The sequence below is a fragment of the Myxocyprinus asiaticus genome, chromosome 38 (genome assembly GCF_019703515.2).
Source record: "Myxocyprinus asiaticus isolate MX2 ecotype Aquarium Trade chromosome 38, UBuf_Myxa_2, whole genome shotgun sequence".
Taxonomy (NCBI): Eukaryota; Metazoa; Chordata; class Actinopteri; order Cypriniformes; family Catostomidae; genus Myxocyprinus; species Myxocyprinus asiaticus.
Window position 1 is genome coordinate 11,609,311 of NC_059381.1, and position 21,500 is coordinate 11,630,810.

Here is a 21,500-nt window from a genome sequence, read left to right on the forward strand (position 1 = left end):
TGTATCTCAGTGATTTTGACTGTGGCATGATTGTTGGTGCCAGATGGGCTGGTTTGAGTATATCTGTAACTGCTGATCTCCTGGGATTTTCACGCAAACATCTCTAGAATGTACTCAGAATGGTGCCAAAAAACAACAAAAAAAGTTCCAATGAGCAGCAGTTTTGTGGACAGAAATGCCTTGTTGAAAGAGGTCAACAGACAGAGGCAAGACTACCTTGAGCTGACAGAAAGGCTAAGGTAACTAAGATAACCACTCTGTACAATTGTAGTGAGCAGAATAGCATCTCTGAACAACATGTCAAACCTTGAGGCTGATGGGCTACAAAAGCAGATCATCACACCTGGCACTTTATTAGGACCATAGTGAGTGTATATTCTTGTATAAACAGTAACTGGCATTGAAGGTAGGTACATTTCTGTGCATTTTCACAATATAGCAAATGTCTGCTATATCACAGCAAATCCCAAAACATATGTTTTTTGTTGTTTTTATTGTATTACTTTTTGGGAGAGTGGGCTTTTCCTTTTTAAAACTGGATTCAAACTCGGGTGGCCGGCATAGGCTCCACTGTGCAACGTGACAGGGCACATGTACTACCTGCCACATTTCTGAAAAACCCTATTTTACAAACTACCATGGATGTAAAAGAAGAAATGAAAGGCTTTAGCGAACTGCTACCTGGCAAAAATGCTTTTTAAATCCAACGAGTGACTTTCGCATCATTGGGGATGAACGCTGCACCCCAGTCCCTATTTTAGAAAAGCAGCCTTTATCCATCATTTCCAATTCACCTTTGCGAAAGCTAAACCATTATCTATCACTTCACAAGCAGACACAAAAGAGACAGCAGACTCTATTTGACAAAGCTGATGCCAGCAGGAACAAACTGTGTTCGAAATTACACCGCCAGTAAATCCAAGAACAAAGTTATACAATGTGCGTGAACAAACATGAGGAAATATTGACTACTATCCTCATAATGTTAAATAAACTAAACACATACATACACACACACACACACACACACACACAAAAACACACAAAAAACAGAGACGTGTTAAGCCCTAGGTGCTAATATGGGAGATGCAGGTTCGAATCTGGCCTTTGTCGTGTCCCAAACCCACTCCCCCATACTCTTCCCTGTGCCTATCAAATAAAATATCTGATCTGTTTTGAAATTTGGTGCCACTAATGACTGGAATCAATTGCAAAAAACACTGATATTGGACAATTGTATATCTGTGTTGGATTTTATTGTTTCAGTTTCATCAACTGCAAATGCTTTTGGCAGTATGAGTAAAATTCCTTCAAGAGTACAATATCTTCTCAACAGGTCTTCATTGTAAATTAAAATCTGTTTCTTCTTGACTTGCCTTGTTAAATACAGGTAAACCAATAATAAAAGCAGAATTAAAAGGGGGCAACAAAGACCAATAAATAAATAAATATCACCAAAAAAAATTAGGCATTGTGGAAAAAGTTGCTGATTGAAGCAGAGAGAGACAAAGTCTCCGTTACACCTCCTTGTCCTGCTGCTGCCGCTGGGCTTAGCTGCGGTGTGCCATCTGGCTGCACAGATGACAGTCCACATTTCCCATTTCAAACAGCACTTATTGTGATGACAGGTTGTAGCTAAACATCAAACAATTAGCAGGGTCTTATTTCCACTTTAAAGTGCTCCTGTATGTCACACCGGCTCTATCCTTCCAAGCCCAGGGACAACAGCGCAGATCAAGGCTATTTTCAGCACACTGTGCCTTCTCACATTTTCTCAGTGATATTGAGGCACGACTGTATACTACGGCAAACAAGAAATAAATTACAAACACAAGCACTGCCAGAGGCACTCCACAGTATGTGCAGGAGAAAACTCTCTCAGAGTCCAAACAGTGCTGCAGTCATGGCTGACTGAGATGGAACGAGAGGGCAGTTGATTCAACATGGCAAAAATGTCTGAGAGTGCCCTGTAAAACACAGCTATTTGCAGGTATTAAATGAATCAATACACTTTGTAGCACATCCTTGGATTGGTTAAAAGTAGGGAACTAAAGTAGTATGTTTTATGTGCCTCTAGACGACCTGATGCATGCTGAATTGGCTAGATTTGATTTTTGTTGCCATAGCAATCAGTAAAGTGCCAAAGGTAGTAAATCACTATGGTGGGAGCTGAAAACACAGAGAGGACGCTCAGTGCACATTGTTTCTTCTGAAGCCATACGGGACATGCTTTATGTGAGGAGGAGACTGAAATATATGTCATTATTTGTTGAAAACCTTCTCCTTCACCATAGCTCCCAAATATCACAAGCATTACATATAGTGAAATATTCCACACGAACATGCAACACTTTATCACACTGACTAATCAGTGGTAATTTTATTAACCTTGTGCGACCCCAGCGGCCTCATACGAGGACTCACTCTTTTGGATTCGCTATACGCAATGCATAATTTAAATTCATTTAAACCCATTGCATGCTGTTCAGAACACTCTACGGAGTAATTTAAAGATTAAATTTCTGACACACGGAGTCACGTGCACAATGGCTTCGATTTCCGTGAACTGCTTCTATGGGTGCATCGACAACAAAGTGCCTCGGGCAAGAAACCTCTTCAATTTCTTTTCACTGAAACCTGTTTGGTAAAGAGTAGCATCTCTAGTTTCGTTTGATATGCGGCATTAAATCTTTCTTTCATTTTTCACGCTTTGTTATGTTGATAAACATGAAGTACTCGAATGAGTGCTGTGGAGCAGTTTTCTGACAGACGTTCCAAAAACATGCTCGTTATTCTGAATCACTTTTCACAGTAACAAATCTGTGGGTCATTTCGCTTTATTTTAATCTAAATTTTGTTACATTTTGGTTTGTTAACACTGTACAATAAGTTGCTATCCATTAACATTAGTAAATGCATTCCTATATATTTACTCTGCATTATCACATTGAGAATAAATGTATTCATCCAAAAGCTGAACAATTTTGCTTTCAGAGGATTTATATGAAGTTAGGATGACAATAAGGTGCATTTCAAACTGTTCTGAGAACAGTGCAGACAGACAGCACACTGGAGGTTAAGTCATTCACTAAATAGGGAGCAAGGGTGCAACCTATAGCTTTCCTATCACTCCTAAACTCTGACCAAAAGTACAGTTTCAGGCTGCAGATGATGTTTGGACCACTCAACATGTTTGCAGACATGGGACAATGGTATTGAAGTACATAGATTCAGAATTGTATAATTCAACATTTTATTTTAACATGATTGGCAGTGATTTGATGATGCTGTCCATTACTTTTAATCAAAATTATGTATTCATCTTTCTAGAAAATCAGCTGTAATGTCTATAACGTCTCAAAAACATGAATAACCTACACTCCTGGACACATAATAAAATATAAAAAAAATATATATATAAAAAAAGGACTTTCTAAAGCTTGGTGTTTTTAAAAAAAAATAATTTCACAATTTAGTCCCGCTGTCCACAGATGAGGAATTTTTAGGAAAACTATTTGCTCTCGAATTTCTTTTTTTTTTTTTTTTGCTTGTTTATTAGGTGCTACTAGTTACAAATCAAAAAATGAAATGGAAAATGCACACAGAAGTCACATGGGAGTCTCAGCAGGTTCAAAATATTTATTTATTTTTATTGCATCTTACAAGTGGATTTTACAGACATGAGACAAATAAACAATACTGTAAGCATGTTTAAAAGTGAACTGCTTTAAGGAATTATATTGTTTTATTATTTATGAAATATTTAATTGCCAGATAGTCCATTTAGAATTATTTTTCAGATTTTTCACTTATTACAACAAAACTAAATTTGTATTTTAAACTACATGTTGTCATATGAACGACCAGTAATTAACTCTCATAAGTCTCATGAGCCTTAAGTACACATAACACAGTAACAGATCTTGGTTTATTTGGAGTGAGTCAATTAATTCAGTCAGCTCCAACTGATTCATAAGTCTTTTTGATTCACTAAAAAGAGCCAGCTCATAGATTTACTGCTAACTAGGGATGTCCTCAAAAATGTTTGGGGTTATGTAGTAATTACCAGAGCTTCTCAGTGCTCAGTAATTTTAATCCTGTGCGAATCAGTTATGTCAGTAATTTTCCCAGACTTTTAACGGACTGCGCATTCCAGCGCTGGTAAAAATTGCAGCGTGTTTTACCTACTTTAAAACGGCCTGTAAAAATAACCCCTTGTAATATTAATCCAGTGCAAACTGACATGTTAACAAAAAGCCCGTAAATCTGCACTTTCCAGCACAACATCGCTGTTTCTTAAGTTCTCCGAGTGTCTGAAATGGATGTTGGTCAAGAGAAGATGGCAGAAAAATTAGACGCTTTTCACAACTTCAGATAATGCTGGCTGTAGCATTTGGACTGACGCATGTTTTTCTCAAGCTCTTTATGCTGTTGAGTGTTTATTTACCCATGCAAACGAGCAGCTACTGATTATGATTTGAGCAGAGTGTGTGCGGGAAATGGTGTTGAGCCTTGCGTTTCGGAACATAAAATTACATAATGTGAAGGGATTGTCTATATTTTTAATTCAAGAGTAATATAAGATTACAGGCTTGTTAATGTCACCAGTTATGTTGTATTTAGCCAGGTACTCCAATTTCTTCCAATAATCACAGATACAGTATATGCTCATGTTTAATATTTGTTTAACATAATTGCATAATTAATCAGCACAGTATACATTTTCTAATAGGTCAGTTACGCATGACAGCAGTGTGTAAATGCCGTAGATGCACCCTACAGAAGTTTTCACCTCCGCAAAAGTCGTTTGCTACGTGACTCAAAGTGATTATTAAAATGCAAACGGCTCCTATTCAATTAAATAAATATGTAGTCTGTATGAATTGAATTAGCGCTCTACTCGCGGTAATCTGCTACAAACAGAGCGTGTGAGTTTGAGGCAAGGAGCTTTTAAGAGCAGCCGGCTTCACACATACAAGTACATGAGCGCGGTATCCCTACTGCTAACTGAGCAACTTTCAATGAGCAACGGGACTAGCTAATGAGAGCCGTTCCATGCAACCTTACTGACTGAAGACCTACAGAACCCCACTGATGACAATACGGGAACATGTTACATTATTTTACAAGCTGACACAAACTGACAAATAAGCGCCCGCCAAAGTGGCGTATGACACCGCAACATTCACCAGTCAAATAGAAAGTGTACCCGCATTTGGTGCGTGTTCATTTCAGACCCTGGGCCTTGTAGCAAAACCTTTCATTGTGCCAAGTTGCTACTTTGTGCACCTTTGCTCTTCGTAAATGTAAGTGGGACACGCTTGACCATGGTGTTTACAAATGTGTCCTCGTGTACATTAGGGATGTGGAAAACTGGATATTTTCAATATCGACAGTTAGGTGGGATGTCTAACTCACTTGTTAGTCTTAAGGAAGACCTGTATAATAATAACACACTTTTCTAAGGTGTGTTTACATGAGACAGATTCCTGCATATATTATTAAAAAAAAAAAAAACAGCTAGACGGAGCATAACGGAATCGAACAAAACAGAATCCAGGGGTCTTGAGACAAATTCTTTTAAATGTTTGGACTATTTGAAACTGACATGCCATCTTGCAACGCTTTTAGTGAAACACTTAAAAACAATGCAACACTTTTCTGAGGGGTCTTTAAATGAAGACGTGTTCCTACATTAAAAAAAGGCAAGACGCTTTTTACATTCTGTAAAGGAATGGAACAGAACAGAATACAAGGGCCTTGAGAGAAGTTCTTTTAAATTTTAGACTATTTTTAACTGAAATGCAATCTTAAAAATGCAACGCTCATGACGGAACACCTAAAAAACAGCGCAACACTTTTCTGAGGGGGCGTTTACGTGAGACGCATTCCTGCATTAAACAGCAAGATGGAGCATGACAGAAAGGAACAGAAAAGACTACAGGGGCCTTGAAAAGATTTTTTTTTTTTTTTTAAAAATGTTTTTAAGTTGGACCAATTTTACCTGCCAATTTTACCTGTCTTAAAAAAATGCAACACTTGTGGTGGAATGGTTAAAAACTATGCAAAACTTATGAGAAAACAAATTCCTGCAAATACACAGTCCTTGAAACGCAACACGTATAAAAACTGTGTGAAACTAGATGCATCTGCCAAAGACAGTTTTTTGGGTTTTACGGTTTTAGGATGCAAACTGCCTAATGCTAATATTTTGCAAAAATATTAGAACAACAAAACAATCTAATAAGCTACCTCATTAATAATAGACTAGTCAGTTGTTGGGCAACTACTTGTCCATCATGACCCATACTTAGTGTACGTAAATGGTTTAGTAAAAGTGGCAACGGACATTTTTTGTTTTGTTTTATAAGCCACTAGATGACCAGATGCACATGGAAATGGCTAGATTTGATCTTTGTTGCCATAGCAATCAGTAAAGTGGCAGTAAATCGGAATGGTGGGAGCTTCAAACACAGAGAGAGCTCTGTGTATTCTGAATGTGTCTCTCAGCTGTGCTGCCTCCTCATCTAAGAGACTTGAGGAGGGTTCAAGAAAGGCGAATGGCGCAAAGATCAATGCTGGCAATCAGCTCCATCAGAGATCACTGCTGGCATTAAGCTTAAATCCCCTAAAATCATTAACACTGCTGAGTCACAGAAAGGAAATGGAAAAGATGGTAGTATAGAGATGTAAAGGATGATAAACTAACCATGAGAGATGACCGATTTCATCAAAGAGCGATTTGCATTGGAGACACAGCAAAAAGCCTTGGAGCCATGGAGTGCGTGCAACGGAGTCCACTCAGCAGATAAAAGACAGGATGCATCCATATTTACAGGCTGGCAAATTGGCCTGCATAATTCAGGCCTTTAGGATAACACAATAACTGTCAGAAACACTCTTGTGCTTCAGACATGCAGACATTAAAGGAATAGTTCACCAAAAATGTACATTTTGTCATCAATAACTCACCCTGATGTCTTTCAAACCTGTATGATTGTCTTTATTTAATATAAATATATAACAAATAAAATGTATGGGGAAAGAAATAATAATAATAGTTAAATGATTTAATTGAAGAAGGCCAGAGAAAATAAAGTGGCTGGAGAAGCTGTGCAACATGTCAAAACCAGAAATGGACAATGGACGTTTCCAGTGTAGACAGCTTCTGTAATTTATTTTCGACGTGTCATGATGCACCGCTTGCCTCCAGTGTAGAAAAATCAGGCCTTGGGTTAAGTAATAATGTGGAGACTAAAAAAAGGCAGCCTGCTCAAGTAGTCAGGTATCAGAGAAAGAAAAGAAGAAGGGATATTAATAATAGAAAATCTGGTCGGGAAAGTACGAATTGTGTTGTGTATATGTGTGCAAGAATCTCAGGTAAAAGCCCAGAGGAAGCAGTCCTGCATCCACCAGCTGCTTCTCCTGATTTCACACTTCATTGGCCTCATTAATGTGGAGCTGAACCACACGCCTGTGAAGACAATCGCAGAGATTAGTCTTCACCGCTCGCCTACTCCTAGTCTTCCCCTCTCTTTTCCGAACAGCTTCTCTTACTCTAATTTTTTTGTGCTTTCCTCTCCATAGACACCATGGTGCAAACTTTTCTGGAAAAACAGGGTGTTTTCAGGCTGTGAAAAGAACCAGGGGAAATCTGAATGGAACACAAGCAGCGTTGGCTATCGTAGTGAGGGTAGGAGAAACATCACTGCTATGATCTAAGAGGCACCAGCTGAGAAAGCAATCTAAGAACTCATCCCAAAAGGAACTTAATCATGGTGTAAAAAAGGGATAGTTCACTCAAAAATATAAATTGTCATCATTTACCCACACTCACGTAATTCCAAACCCGTTTTACTTTCTTTCTTTCTTCCGTGGAACACACAAGTAGACATTTTGAAGGACGTTCAATTTAAAGGGGTCATGAAAAGCTCTTTTTTTTATTTTTTTTTATTGTATTATCTTCCCTCAGGTCCACTGATAATGTTAGTAATGTTTTTTTGTTTTTGTTCTTTTTTTTTTCACCAAAACAGTCATTATTAAGTAATATATATATAACATTTTCCACCCTGTCTCTGGCGCTCTGTCTGAAACGCTCGGTTTTGGCCTAAGTGCCTCCTTAAAACTTCAACATAAATGCCCACTATTATGATTCGCTAACATCGTGCAGCCCCTCAAATACAGCCATATTTGAAACTCAATCGTAAGATTTGACATCGACTGAAGATATTGACTGACGATGTTGAAAACTCATTCAATATTTTAAAACCAAATTTCAGGATTTACACATAACGCACATCCTACACATTCCATCCGAATTAGAGGTGGGAACGAATCACATTACATAAACTGGCCTTTTACATTCAGTATGAGCTACGAACAAAACATGGAACATCCACAATATTAAATAAATGGTTCTATAGTTTAAAAGAGTATCTCAGTTTTTCAGTTTCTTTCTTTAGAACCTTATAAAAAAATCACTTAAAATCACAAGAAAAAAAAATACTGGTTCTCCATCAAAACACACTGAATACTATTACTTCAACTGATTATATTATTTTTTTTTTATTTTAGCATTGTAAATCATATAATAGTATTTGAAAACATCACCAACATCTCCTGAACTGCTGCCTCGTCATTATTTTCTTCTGTGTTTCCCCCACTGTGTGCTCTGCCGTGATTTAAACTGAACTCAGAATCGATTCTGATTCTTTTGAGAATCGATTCAGAATCGTTTGAGTATGAATCGCGATGCATCGCTGAAACTATTTTTTCCCCCACCCCTAATCCGAATATACTGTATTAAACTGTTTATCTCAAGCACAACTGTTAACCCTCAGCACCATAAACTATCAAACAGTCATAAGATTTGAAGTATTCATGAACGAAATGGTTCTTGACCGGGTCCAAGTGTTTGTAACTGCCACATCCTTCAATAACAGTTCCATTTCCAGCTAATAAAACAGAATGGGCTTCTCCTCTTCAGAGTTGTAACTTGACAATGCGTCTTTAAAAGCAGCGCCAGATACATGACAGTGGTCGTCGGTCTAGTGCATGTTTATATAAAAATAATTCACAACAGTCCAGATGGGTGCCCTTTGGTTTCCAGGAAAAGTGAGGCCACACTAGGCCTGTTTGTCCTACTCTCTCTCAGTTTACTAACTGAAGCACTAGTGAGCGATGACATAGAGAAGGCATTAATGTTATTGCTCTTGAGGCGGTTATGAATTAATGGGCCCCCAAATGACGTAGGGAAGTCACGGAAGTAGAGAATGAGGCATTTTTGTAACTTAATTTTAATAAATGCTTTTATTGCTTTGGGGATTAAATTTTGAGTTCTGAAATTTACAGTATGTTTTTAAAGTAGAATGACATCTTATATGTCAAAATATGACAAGACCCCTTTAAGTGGTTATTCACTTGAAACCTTCCCCTCCACCATAGCTCTCAAATCTCATTCATATCAAGCGAGATTTGACATCATTAATGCCGAACGCCATTGGTTCTCACATCACGCGACCGACTGAGGTGTAGGACGTTTTATGGGGCCGTTATTTTTGACATTTTTGGAGCTTGACAGGCTGTGGTCAGTGTAACATTCTTCAAAATTTCGCTGTTTGTATTCAACGGAACCAAGAAAGTCATTAAGGTTTAGAATGATATAAACATGATTAAATGATGACAGAATTTTCATTGTTGGGTGAACTATACTTTCAACTCGCATTCTCGTAAAGTTCAATGGGTACATTTGACCAGTGTTTTCAAACGGGTCATGATGTACATAAATGAAGTAAAAGTGGCAACACATCCTCTCTTTTTTGTTGTTTTGACATTTTCAGTCTAAGCTTTGATGAAAATCGATGCTCAGTACTCCTCAGGGCTTCTTCAAAGGGTACAAACACAGACACAAAATACACAAACAAAACTTTTCAAAACAAACAGATACTTTTCCTGTAGACCCCAGCTTTGTCAGTACAACTAATTAGGAACTCCTTCCACTAGTCCATAAAGATACGACTGGGAGGTGGATAAACAATGTCTTTAAACATATAATCTGGCCTGTCAGCAAGCAAAGTCACTTTCTTCCATGGGAGAATGCTGAAAAATGGTTGTCGAGAATCGTTTTGCAGTAATGAGCATTTCCCCAAGACTCTCGACAGATCGATAAACTAAGCTGTTTTTCTTTACAGGGGACTTGACTTAACAAATCTCAAGGAAACCAGAGCAGGGTTATTGAGCAGGATTCTTCACATGATGCTGACCGATGAAATAAAAACACTAAAATCTACAAGCGTGACAGCATGGTGCATGATTCTGAAGTGTAGAGCGAAAATTTTGAAAATTACAATTGGAACAAGCACTTTAAAACATTGCATTAAAGTGATAGTTCACCCAAAAATGAAAATTCTATAATTATTTACTCGCCCGCATGCCTTTCGAAATCCGTATGGCTTTCTTTCCTTTTTGTGGACCATAAAAGGAGTTTCTCTTTTTCACATCCATACAATGAAAGTGAATGGTGTCATGGCTGTCAAGCAAGATTTTCCATGAGCAGTGACAAATTAAGTCAATTTCATATACAAATCTACCATGTGGCTTTAGAAGACACAGAATATAGTGCTTGAGTAGCATGGACTTCTTTCATGATGCTTTTATGGTAACTTTTTGGAGCTTGACAGCCCCTAGTCCCCATCCACTTTTTTTATTGTATGGAAGAGAGCAGAATGAGCATTCTTTAAAACATCTCCTTTTGTGTTCCATGGAAGAAAGAATGTCATATGGGTTTGGATTAACATGAGAGGGAGTAATTTATGACATAATTTTCATATTTGGGTGTATGCGGTGATATAGGATCAATGCTTGAATAATGCATGCACACATACACAAACCTCAGGTGGAGCAGCTCTGTCTTCAGTTCGCTTGACCTCAGCCTCAGGGCCTCGCAGAGTCTGCAGAAAGAGGGCGGCTTTCCTCTTGCGTTCGGCCTGGAGCTGCCTCTCTTTGGACTCTTTGGAGGCCTGAGCCAGCTTCTCTCTCGCTGCTGCTGCTAAACGGTCCTCCAGCTTCAGTTTGGCTGCAAAGCGAGAGGGGACAAAAGGTCAGACAAACATAAAAACTAACACACATTAGTCTTTATATACACTGTGGCTGGGCGGTACAACAGTATATACTGTGCAAAAGTAGGAATGTGCAAAGGTAGAATTGTGTCAACCAGCAAAAATTCTGTTATACTATGGTATATCTACAACATTAAAAACTTGACACCAAGCAAAACTATAGTCTTCTGCAAACAAGTGTGCATAAATCAGCGATTTAACAAGAGCTTCAAACGTAACTCATCCACGTGGACGTGGCTTTTTGGCTTTGCTATACACAATGCATAATTTCATTTCATTTAAACCAACTGATCACAGTTCAGGAGACTCTGGGCTGTCAGTAAAGGGTTAAACCTTCGACGTACAGAGCCATGTGACAAAACAAGGCGCCAACTGTGGGAGAAACGCCAACAAAACTACATCTAGTAAGAAACCTAATTAAGTTTTAACACTGATTTATCGCAAAACGTCACGCTGCTAAACACAATGTACACTAATGTGTACAAAAGCACAAGGTTTTCATTAGAAATCCTATATTTACTGTGCATTTTCACATTGAGAGAAAAAAAATAAATATGTTAATGCAAATGTTAGGATGCAAATTCAGTACATTTCTAACAGATCTGAGACCAGTGCAGTCAGATAGCACACTGGAAATTAAGTCATTTACTAAATAGGGAGCTTTCTTTCAAAGCCAAGTGCGTTCAATCCAAACTTCCTATCAAAAGTTCAGTTTCAGGCTGCAGATGATGTTTGAACCACTCAACATGGATAGCAGACATGGGACAATGGTAATCAGTACTTAAGATTCAGAATTTATAATGTATCATTTTATTTTAACATGGCTGGCAGTAATTGGACAATGCTGGCCAATGATACTTGTATCAGAATTATGCTAATTTCTTATTGGTAAAATGCTTCAGCACTGGCTATCACTTGTTTGTTTGACAGTGCAAAGAGAGAACATTGAGACTGTGTTGCCAAAGTAGAAAAAACCATTGTAACATAAAAGTACAATCAAGTCAAATAATTTTTATCTGTATAGTTTTTTATTTGCACTATTACCATTACACATTGTTCCAAAGCAGATTTACAGAAAATCAGCTGTAATGTCTGTAACGTCTCAAAAATATGAATAACCAACACTCCTAGAAACATAAAACAACTTGATGATAAAAATAAAATAAAAATAAACTTTCTATAGCTTGGTATTATTTAAATTTTCACAACTTAGTCCCACTATCCACATACAGTTGATGTCAGAAGTACAGTAAGTTGGCCTTAGCCAAATACATTTAAACTACACTTTTCACAATTCCTGACATTTAATCGTAGAAATCATTCTCTATCTTAGGTCAGTTAAGATCACTACTTTATTTTAAGAATGTGAAAAGTCAGAGTAATAGTAGAGAGATTTATTTATTTCAGCTTTTATTTCTTTCATCAATTTCCCAGTGGGTTAGAAGTTTAAATACACTTTGTTAGTATTTGGTAGCATTCCCTTTAAACTGTTTTACTTGGGTCAAACTTTTTGGGTAGCCTTCCACAAGCTTCTCACAATAAGTTGCTGGAGTTTTGGCCCTTTCCTCCAGACAGAACTGGTGTAACGGAGTCAGGTTTTTAGGCCTCATTGCTCGCACACGCTTTTTCAGTTATGCCCACAAATTAGGGCTTTGTGATGGCCACTCCAATACCTTGACTTTATTGTCCTTAAGTCATTTTGCCACAACTTTGAAGGTATGCTTGGGGTCATTGTCCATTTGGAAGACCCATTTGTGACCGAACTTTAACTTCCTGGCTGATGTCTTGAGATGTTGCTTCAATATATCCACATAATTTTTCTTTCTCATGATGCCATCTATTTTGTGAAGTGCACCAGTCCCTCCTGCAAAGCACCCCCACGCTTTACAGTTGGGATGGTGTTCTTCAGCTTGCAAGCCTCACCCTTTTTCCTCCAAGCATAACGATGGTCATTATGACCAAACAATTACATATTTGTTTTTATCAGACCAGAGGACATTTCTCCAAAAAGTAAGACATTTGTTCCCATGTGTCCCCTTGTCCCCAGCATCTTCACAAGGTCCTTTGCTGTTGTTCTGGGATTGATTTACACTTTTCGCAACAAACTACGATCATCTCTAGGAGACAGAATGCGTCTCCTTCCTGTGTGGTATGATGGCTGTGTGGTCTAATGGTGTTTATACTTGCGTACTATTGATTGGACAGATGAACGTGGTACCTTCAGGCGTTTGGAAATTGCTCCCAAGGATGAACCAGACTTGTGGAGGTCCACAATTGTTTTTCTGAGGTCTTGGCTGATCTCTTTTGATTTTCCCATGATGTCAAGCAAAGAGGCACTGAGTTTGAAGGTAGGCCTTAAAATACATCCACAGGTACACCTCCAATTAACTCCAATTAGCCTATCAGAAGATAATTGGCTAATTGCCTAAAGGCTTGACCTCATTTACTGGGATTTTCCAAGCTGATTAAAAGCACAGTTAACTGTGTATGTAAACTTCTGACCCACTGGAATTGTGATATGGTCAATTAAAAGTGAAACAATATGTCTGTAAACAATTGTTGGAAAAATTACTCGTATCATGCACAAAGCAGATGTCCTAAATTAAAACTATAGTTTTGTAATATGAAAGTTCAAAGAGTTTTAATGACTTCAACCTAAGTGTTTGTAAACTTCTCACTTCAACTATATGTGGACATCAATTTTTAGGAAAACTATTTGCTCTAGAATTATTATTTTATTTTATTTTTTGCATTTTTATTAGGTGCTACTAGTAACAAACCAAAAAGGGAAATGGACAATGCACACATGGTTTGACTCAGGCGGATAATGTATATCTGCTTTTGATCAAATGCTATGACACAATAAAATATTTTTTTTTTATTATTTAAGTCACTATATGATAAAAAAAAAAAAAAAAAATAGCCATTACAACACAGTTAGATAATATAAAACAATTGGGGGCTGAATTTTCAGCAAAAATGACTGCATTGTGATACAAACGGTTACCATGGTTTTTTAAAAAAACTAAAAAACTCATACAGAGATATACAATTTTGATCATACTGCCCATTCCTAATATACAGTACACCATATGCTGTGGTCACTAAAAACATTATGGTTAAGTGAGATTGTATGCTACTTCAAAGGGTGTTTGTTGGTAATAACAAATGGAAAATGTTTCTGATGGATTATGATTCTCATGACGTTGAGAACTTGCATGGCTTTGTAAGCCATAAAACCTCATAAAAGCTGCATAAAGCTTAAGTTACAAGATGATGTTTAATGATTCACATCTATACCAACAGACACATCTTTTCTGACTTTCACTGTTTTGCTAAGGTGTTAAAGGATGCCTGGCTACAGATTGTCGACAGTTAACAGAATCTCAATTTAGCTTCAGCCTGAGTAGGCAATGTCCTCATGTATATTGTTTCAGGTTTTGTTCATGGGAACAATTATGACAAAAGGAAAAGAGAGAAAAAACAGGAGGGCCCTGTCAGTGTCCTCACTAAAAATAGCCCCCTGCCACAGACAATTACATACAACAAACAAAACTGTAGAGAGAACAGAGACTACTCCTTGAATATGTCATGAACGAACATACTGTAATAGAATGTTAGTGCAAGAGAGAGAGCTTTATAGCAAGAGAAAGCAACAGGGAAAATAAAGAATTGGAAAAGAAACTTGTGTGAGCTGTTCCTCAATCAGCACAGCTCCTCGCAAGTGTTTCAGCAATCAAGAGTTATTTGCACCGCCTTGAAACAAAAACAATCTTGAAGACTCGGTGTCTCATTTTGATTTAATTTAATCTTTGGTTAGTGCACGGTACTGTGCCCTTGTCTTAAAGAGAACTCACAGACAAACCGCAATGAAGAGCAGTCACTCTTAAACCATTGCAGATGTCCTTTGGAAATGAAAGGGAAATCTAGCTTTGTGGTCAAAAATAACAGCTCTTGTCCAAAACCTAGTGAGCTGCCTATTTAGAAGTTCAAAAATGAAAATTATGTCATCATTCATTCACCCTCATGTTGTTCCAAACCATCTTTCTTCCATGGAATACAAAAAGTGATTTTCTGTAGGATATCCTAGTCGTATGTAAAGCTCCAAATTGACTAAAAAGCACCTATGACTATGATATTAAAGATATAAAAGTAGTCCACATGATTCATGTGCATTATATTCTAAGTCTGAAGCCATACAAAAGCATATAAACAGACTGAAACTGATTATATACTGATAATCTACCACTCTGATGAAGCTCTTAAAATGGACTAATCAAAGTTGTTTGGATATGACAATTGACACCAAATGCCACTGATTCTCATGTGTCTAACAAAAACCAAATTTGATTTAATATCAACAGTCCCCTTTCAGTTTCACTATATGGACCAGAGCAGCCAGGATATTCATAAAAAAATTCACATATTGCGCTCCATGGAAGAAAGTCATACGGGTTTGAAACGACATTAGAGCGAGTCAATTATGACAGAACGTCAAACGCCATCAGAATTAATTTAGAGTCCCCAGCTTCACGTGAGGAGAACTATTTGTGTAACATGCGGAGTTGCTGCCTATGTCATTTATAAGGTTCCCTTTTAGATAAGATGCTGACTAAGGGGCATTCAGAACACGTTCTTGCATTAAAAAAAGCTAGATGAAGTGCAAGAAATGGGAAAAAATGCATGTGTCTCCAGGTGAGATTTTAAAAGTTGTCAGCTTTCAGTAGCATGCAGCAGCTTCGTCAGCTCAACATGGAAAAGTTGCAATAATGTTGCTATACATTAAAAGTGAAGAGTGTATTGATGCAACTCACTTAGCACCTGTTATTTCCTTGTGGCGAGTCTAAAAGGAACGACTTCTGCACTTTTCTTTTATTTCCCTCCATTCTCTCGCATAATTTCTCATCCGTATACTTCAAACGTCAATGCGCAGTGGAGGCTGTAAATAACATTTTGACAAAATATGGCTACCTTCTGAGGTTTGCTTTTGAAATTACATTTGCAACATAAACAAGTAAGCCCTGGGAAATACACAAGGGGTGTAAATAATTTATCTCTTTCCTTTTCACAACACATAACAACACGGGACAGCAGAGACCCAAAAACTCACACAAACAGGCACATGGTCCCTAATGTTCCACTCTGTTTATTAAATAAAACCAAAAGGTAATAAAAGGATACATAGAAACAGAGTGAGTGTTTGCTGAATCGGACCTCTTGTAATCACAAAGCGCATCTGTGATCTTTTAACAGCCCATCAATACAGATTATGTTCCCCCAGACAGGTCGATAGTCATGCAATCTAAGCTGGTTTGCCACTGAGTGAGGCCTTCTCTGCAGCAGTGCAGTTTATTTCACTTCCCCGTGCAGTAAACTTTCACCGGGCATCTGGTCTTATTATTGAAATTACCTCTGTGTTCCAGGAGCTTTACTGTTCAGTGCTTGGGCAGAGTGTCTGCCATGCATCCAGTGTCCAACTCATCAAATGTAAGTGAACAGATTTAAATAAATTCACTTATAAATGTGAACACAATATCCACAGCAAAATCAACAAGTCATCTCGTTTGTCCCTCATGTTAACTAAACCAACATGTCACAATAACAAAAAATTACTAGATTTGCAATCCCTTAAAGAAAGTGCTTGCAAGGCAGAAAAGAACAGTGTTAGGGTCCGTTTAAATCAAACATGTCCTTGTCCTAAAAAAAGCTAGATGCAGCACAACAAACAGAGCAGAACACAAGTGTTTTGAGAACGTCTCAGTTGACGTTCTAATTAACCTGACACGAAGTCTAAAAAATGTGGCACTTCTGCATGAGATGCTGAAAACAATGTGATGTGCACCACAATGCTCAAAAACTTCCATCTAATGCATGTTAACACAGGAAAACTAAAAAATAGCATAAATGAATGCAAAAACGTGTTCGCCGTGAACGGCCCCTTAAAGTTTTAGGTAAGCTTAGATTTTAGGTTTTGGTTCTGTATAAATTCAAGCTGCATTAAAGCCACTTTGCCATTGTCACATCAACATTTAGTTGGGTTGGGCGACATATTGATTATTCACGAGATAATCCCGATGATTTTGTTGACACTATAAAATTAAGTAATATCGTGATGATTTTAATGTGCTTTTTAATTGCCCATTAGTTCATAAAGACCACATAAGTAGACACATTTTATGATCCTTCAGGACTGCAGAAGTAATCAAAATACTATTAAAATGGCGATATGGTTATATGTGATTATTAATAGGGATGGGAATTACTGAATTCTTAAGTAGTAGAGTACACTTACCCACAAAAAAAAAAAAAAAAAAAAAAAAAAAAAAAATCGATTACGAGTAAATTATAATGAAAGTTAAAAATAACAGGTATAACACATACATGAAATTTATATTCAAATTTATATATAAAGAGTTTCTAAGAACAGGTTCTAAATAAGCTTCTACAATCTTTGTGTTTATTTTGGAAAAACTGAAGAAAAAATACCAAAAAACAATATGCATTAATTTAATTATAATTATGTTTCATTACAATTCTCAATGCATTAACAACTCAGTTGTAACTGTGAGATTCAGTGTGACATTTAAAGGGAAAGTACAGTATAATTTAGCATTGCAGGCAAATATGCAAAAGTAAGTATTTTTAATAGTCGATTATCTGGTGCTGAATGTATTTGATTAGTCGATTACTTGTGCACATGCCTAATTATTAAACCACAAAAGGCTGTGATTAAAGACGTGTTCAAACTGTGAGAAACATTATTCATTATTAACCTTCATTATTTTTAAATAGAAATGTATTTAATGCCTTTAAAATACTGAATCTACTTGGCTACAATGGATGAAATTATGGTTCCTCTCTCCATTTCAGAGCAAACACATAATTACCGAGATATATATTGAATATTGTCAATTGGCTGAAAAATATCAAGATATATTTTTGTAGCCATAATGCCCATTCCTAATGCTCAGTATAAAAGCTGACAATATGATTATATATATATATATATATATATATATATATATATATATATATATACTACACACACACACACACACACACACACACACACACACACACACACACACACACACACACACACACACACACACACACACACCACACTTAGCTGAAATTATTTCTAAAACAAAACTTGAAAGGAGTCTATATGTTAAGCGGTTTGGGTTTAATTAATTGCAGAAAAGTGTGGAGAGGAAGAAAAATAATTAAAAGGATTTTCAAAATAGTGCTCACCTTGCAAGCACTATAATAATATAAAGTGTGACAAAGTTTTCCGAAAATGCAGTCCCTAGTCTGTTTTCAGACTCGAGCACATTTACATGCATGCAAATCTGCACACTCACTAATGGGTTCATTTCCTGGAAAGTGTGTGCCAATATCTTTGATTGAGAGGTGTCCATTTAAACCATGTGAAACACTCCCATATTAACACACTATATTAATTAAAAAGGACAGTTCCTGCTGCATGGTTAGGATGGTCCATATGGACAGATCAATTACATTACAGAGCTTGGCCACCCCTACTGGAGTCATTTAATTCACCGCCAGTCATTGTGAAGTGACAGTGATCAGATCAGCTCACTATTTTAAGACTTGCTCAGGGTTGAAAGAACAGTGAGGAAGCTCCAAAAGCAGAGCAAAATTCTCTTGATAAGAAAGTCTTGGTTTAATGTGATCATGATAAACTGCAGTTTCTTTCTCAATATTCTTTTTCTTATTAAAATAAAAGATGGTTGGCATCGATGCTGGCAGCCAGAAAGAAATTACATCTAACAATTGCTGCAACAATTAAGGCAAAGGAATTAATCATTAGTCTTACTGGTGCTTAGGATTGCTCATACTTACTCTAGGGATACAAAAAAACTTGTAACCCAATTTAAACTTTGGTGTGCAATTTATCCAGCACCGTTTTTTTCTAGAGACATGAGTGACACATCAAATCATGTGTCTTGTTGAGGAGAGGTGTGCTATTATTTTTCTAAACAATCCGACGTACGATTTGCACCTGGCGAATGATTAAGTAAATGGAAAAAATCCCATAGACTTACATTGAAGGAAGGACTCGTGCCATATCTGGGGTCCAAAGAGGGTCATAGGGTCCATAGAGACTTGGGGATGGGCTCTTTTGACTTAGCAACCTTATAGCAATGCCCTAGCAACCACTCAGAACAGCCTAGCAACACCTACCCAAAACACCTATTGAATTTTTAATGACGCGCGCTCGTACGCACGCTCGTAAACTTAACTTTTGTGCTCTCCGAGAAGTGATTCAAAGTTAAAATATGCTGATATGCTTGGAATTTAGAAAGAAGGGCAACAATCCTGAACAGGGTCTAGTGCAGGGGTCGGCAACCATTGGCACGCAGATGGGGTAATCACTGAAACCCCAGCAACGGTGAGAGAGGAGCAGACTATTTTATTGATATAATTTCCGCACCTGCATTCCAATATACATCTTGATGTAATCCTTCCTCATGATCACGCATCATGTTTTCATGAGCTGAATGGGAGGCTAAACAAAAAGTTAAAATATGACGAGACTGCAGTAGACCCAACAGACTCATGCAGCGCGTGCAAGCCATTCACGCATCACGAGCCGGCAGCACTTCACTTTCGGTTAATCACGTGAGTAAACGTGCCTGCTTTGCTACAGTCAGGCTGCGCGGATGACAGCCTTCATTCTGTGTTTCATTTGTTTCTTTTTGCTTTCAGAACAACATGTGATGTAATAAGGAAAACACCACTATTAATCCTTGAGATTTCAAACCCAGCATACAGGTGCACCCTCCTTAAACCATGGTCACACTCAAAATTACATTAAACGATTAAAAGAGAAAACATAAAACCCACATCATGGGGTTCAAAAATCTGAGTCTATTAAAAATATAAATTAAACCTGGAAATAAAGTTTTAGGATTTTGCAGGTGCGATTCACCGAAAAGGGCTAAATAGTTGATCGGCTTGTGATGAGTGAATGGCTTGCACGCACAGTGCGAGTCTCATCACACTCCCATTCAGCTGATGAAAACACGCTGCATGACCATGAGGAAGGATTACATCAAGATGTAGATTGGAATGCAGGTGCGAAAAACTTCTTATAAATAAAATAGCCTGCTCCTCTCTCGCTGTTGCTTGCGTGCTAGTGATTACATGATTACAATGACATAATATAATAAATATTTAAGGTTCCACACAATTTTGTGATCAGTAATCAAATAAGCAAATTTGTGACATTGTTTTTTTTGGGGGGGGGGGGGGATTTTCTCCCCTTTTCTCCCCAATTTGGCATGCTCAATCCCCAATGCGCTCTAAGACCTCGTGGTGGCATAGTGACTCGCCACAATCCGGGTAGCAGAGGACGAATCTCAGTTGCCTCCGCGTCTGAGACAGTCAATCTGCGCATCTTATCATGTGGCTTGTTGAGTGCGTTACCGCGGAGACCTAGCGCGTGTGGAGACTCGCGCTATTCTCAGTGGCATCTACGCACAACTCACTACGCACCCCACCGAGAGCAAGAACCACATTATAGCGAGCACGAGGAGGTTAACCCAACGTGACTCTATCCACTCTAGCAACCGGGCCAATTGGTTGCTTAGGAAGCCTGACTGGAATCACTCAGCATGCCCTGGATTCTAACTTGCGACTCCAGGTGTGGTTGTCAGCGTCTTTACTTGCTGAGCTACCCAGGCCCCCTCAGATTTGTGACATTAACTGTGTTGTCATTTTGTACAAAAGGACAGGTTTTCTTTAAAGCACTTTCACAAGATGCTTTTTGAAAATTGACATGCAGGATCATGATTATATGTATATGTATATATTAATTTTAAACTCATTTTTAAACTCATCATAATCATCAGGTTTTCACTCAAACTGTTATGCTGATAATATCATTTGTAATGAAAAAAATAAACGGTTAAAGAAGAAAAATGCAAATTAGAAACATTTTCACAAGTGGGCTCATACTTCGGAAAATCACACACAGCCATTGACCAGGAAAATAAAAAAATGGCACTCCATGTCAAAAAGCTTTGCCGACCCCTGGTCTAGTGCCTTTAAAATCCTGAAGTACCTTGTTTTGCTTCTAGCTCCTCCTGTGAGAGCACCGGTTTCCTCTGCTCAGGTAATTGAGGCTGAGGCTCTCTGGCAGCCTCAACCAATCCCGTTGCCAACTCTGCCCCATCTCCTTTCGTCCCATCCTCATCTGAATCGTCATCCAGCCTCACGCGGTTCTTCTCCAAGGGCATCATGTCATTTTCTTTGGACTTTATTGCAAAGCAGATGGGTGCGAAGGATGCTGGGAAGTGACCGTACGATAGACATGTATTATAACATTTTATTTGGCAATTGTCGTTAACCTTAGTC

At 37.8% G+C, this 21,500-nt stretch overlaps 1 protein-coding gene across 3 annotated transcripts in view; it reads right to left on the reverse strand.

Moving 5' to 3' along the window:
- Positions 1 to 21,500, reverse strand: part of sfswap (splicing factor SWAP) — a 130,664-nt gene that overhangs the window by 35,858 nt on the left and 73,306 nt on the right. For all 3 annotated transcript variants that reach the window (XM_051677249.1, XM_051677251.1, XM_051677250.1), the window contains exons 12-13: positions 21,208 to 21,432; positions 10,890 to 11,074 (exon numbers count right to left, since the gene is read on the reverse strand). In XM_051677249.1, coding sequence (XP_051533209.1) covers positions 10,890 to 11,074; positions 21,208 to 21,432 — 410 coding nt within the window. The remainder of the gene's footprint in view (positions 1 to 10,889; positions 11,075 to 21,207; positions 21,433 to 21,500) is intronic.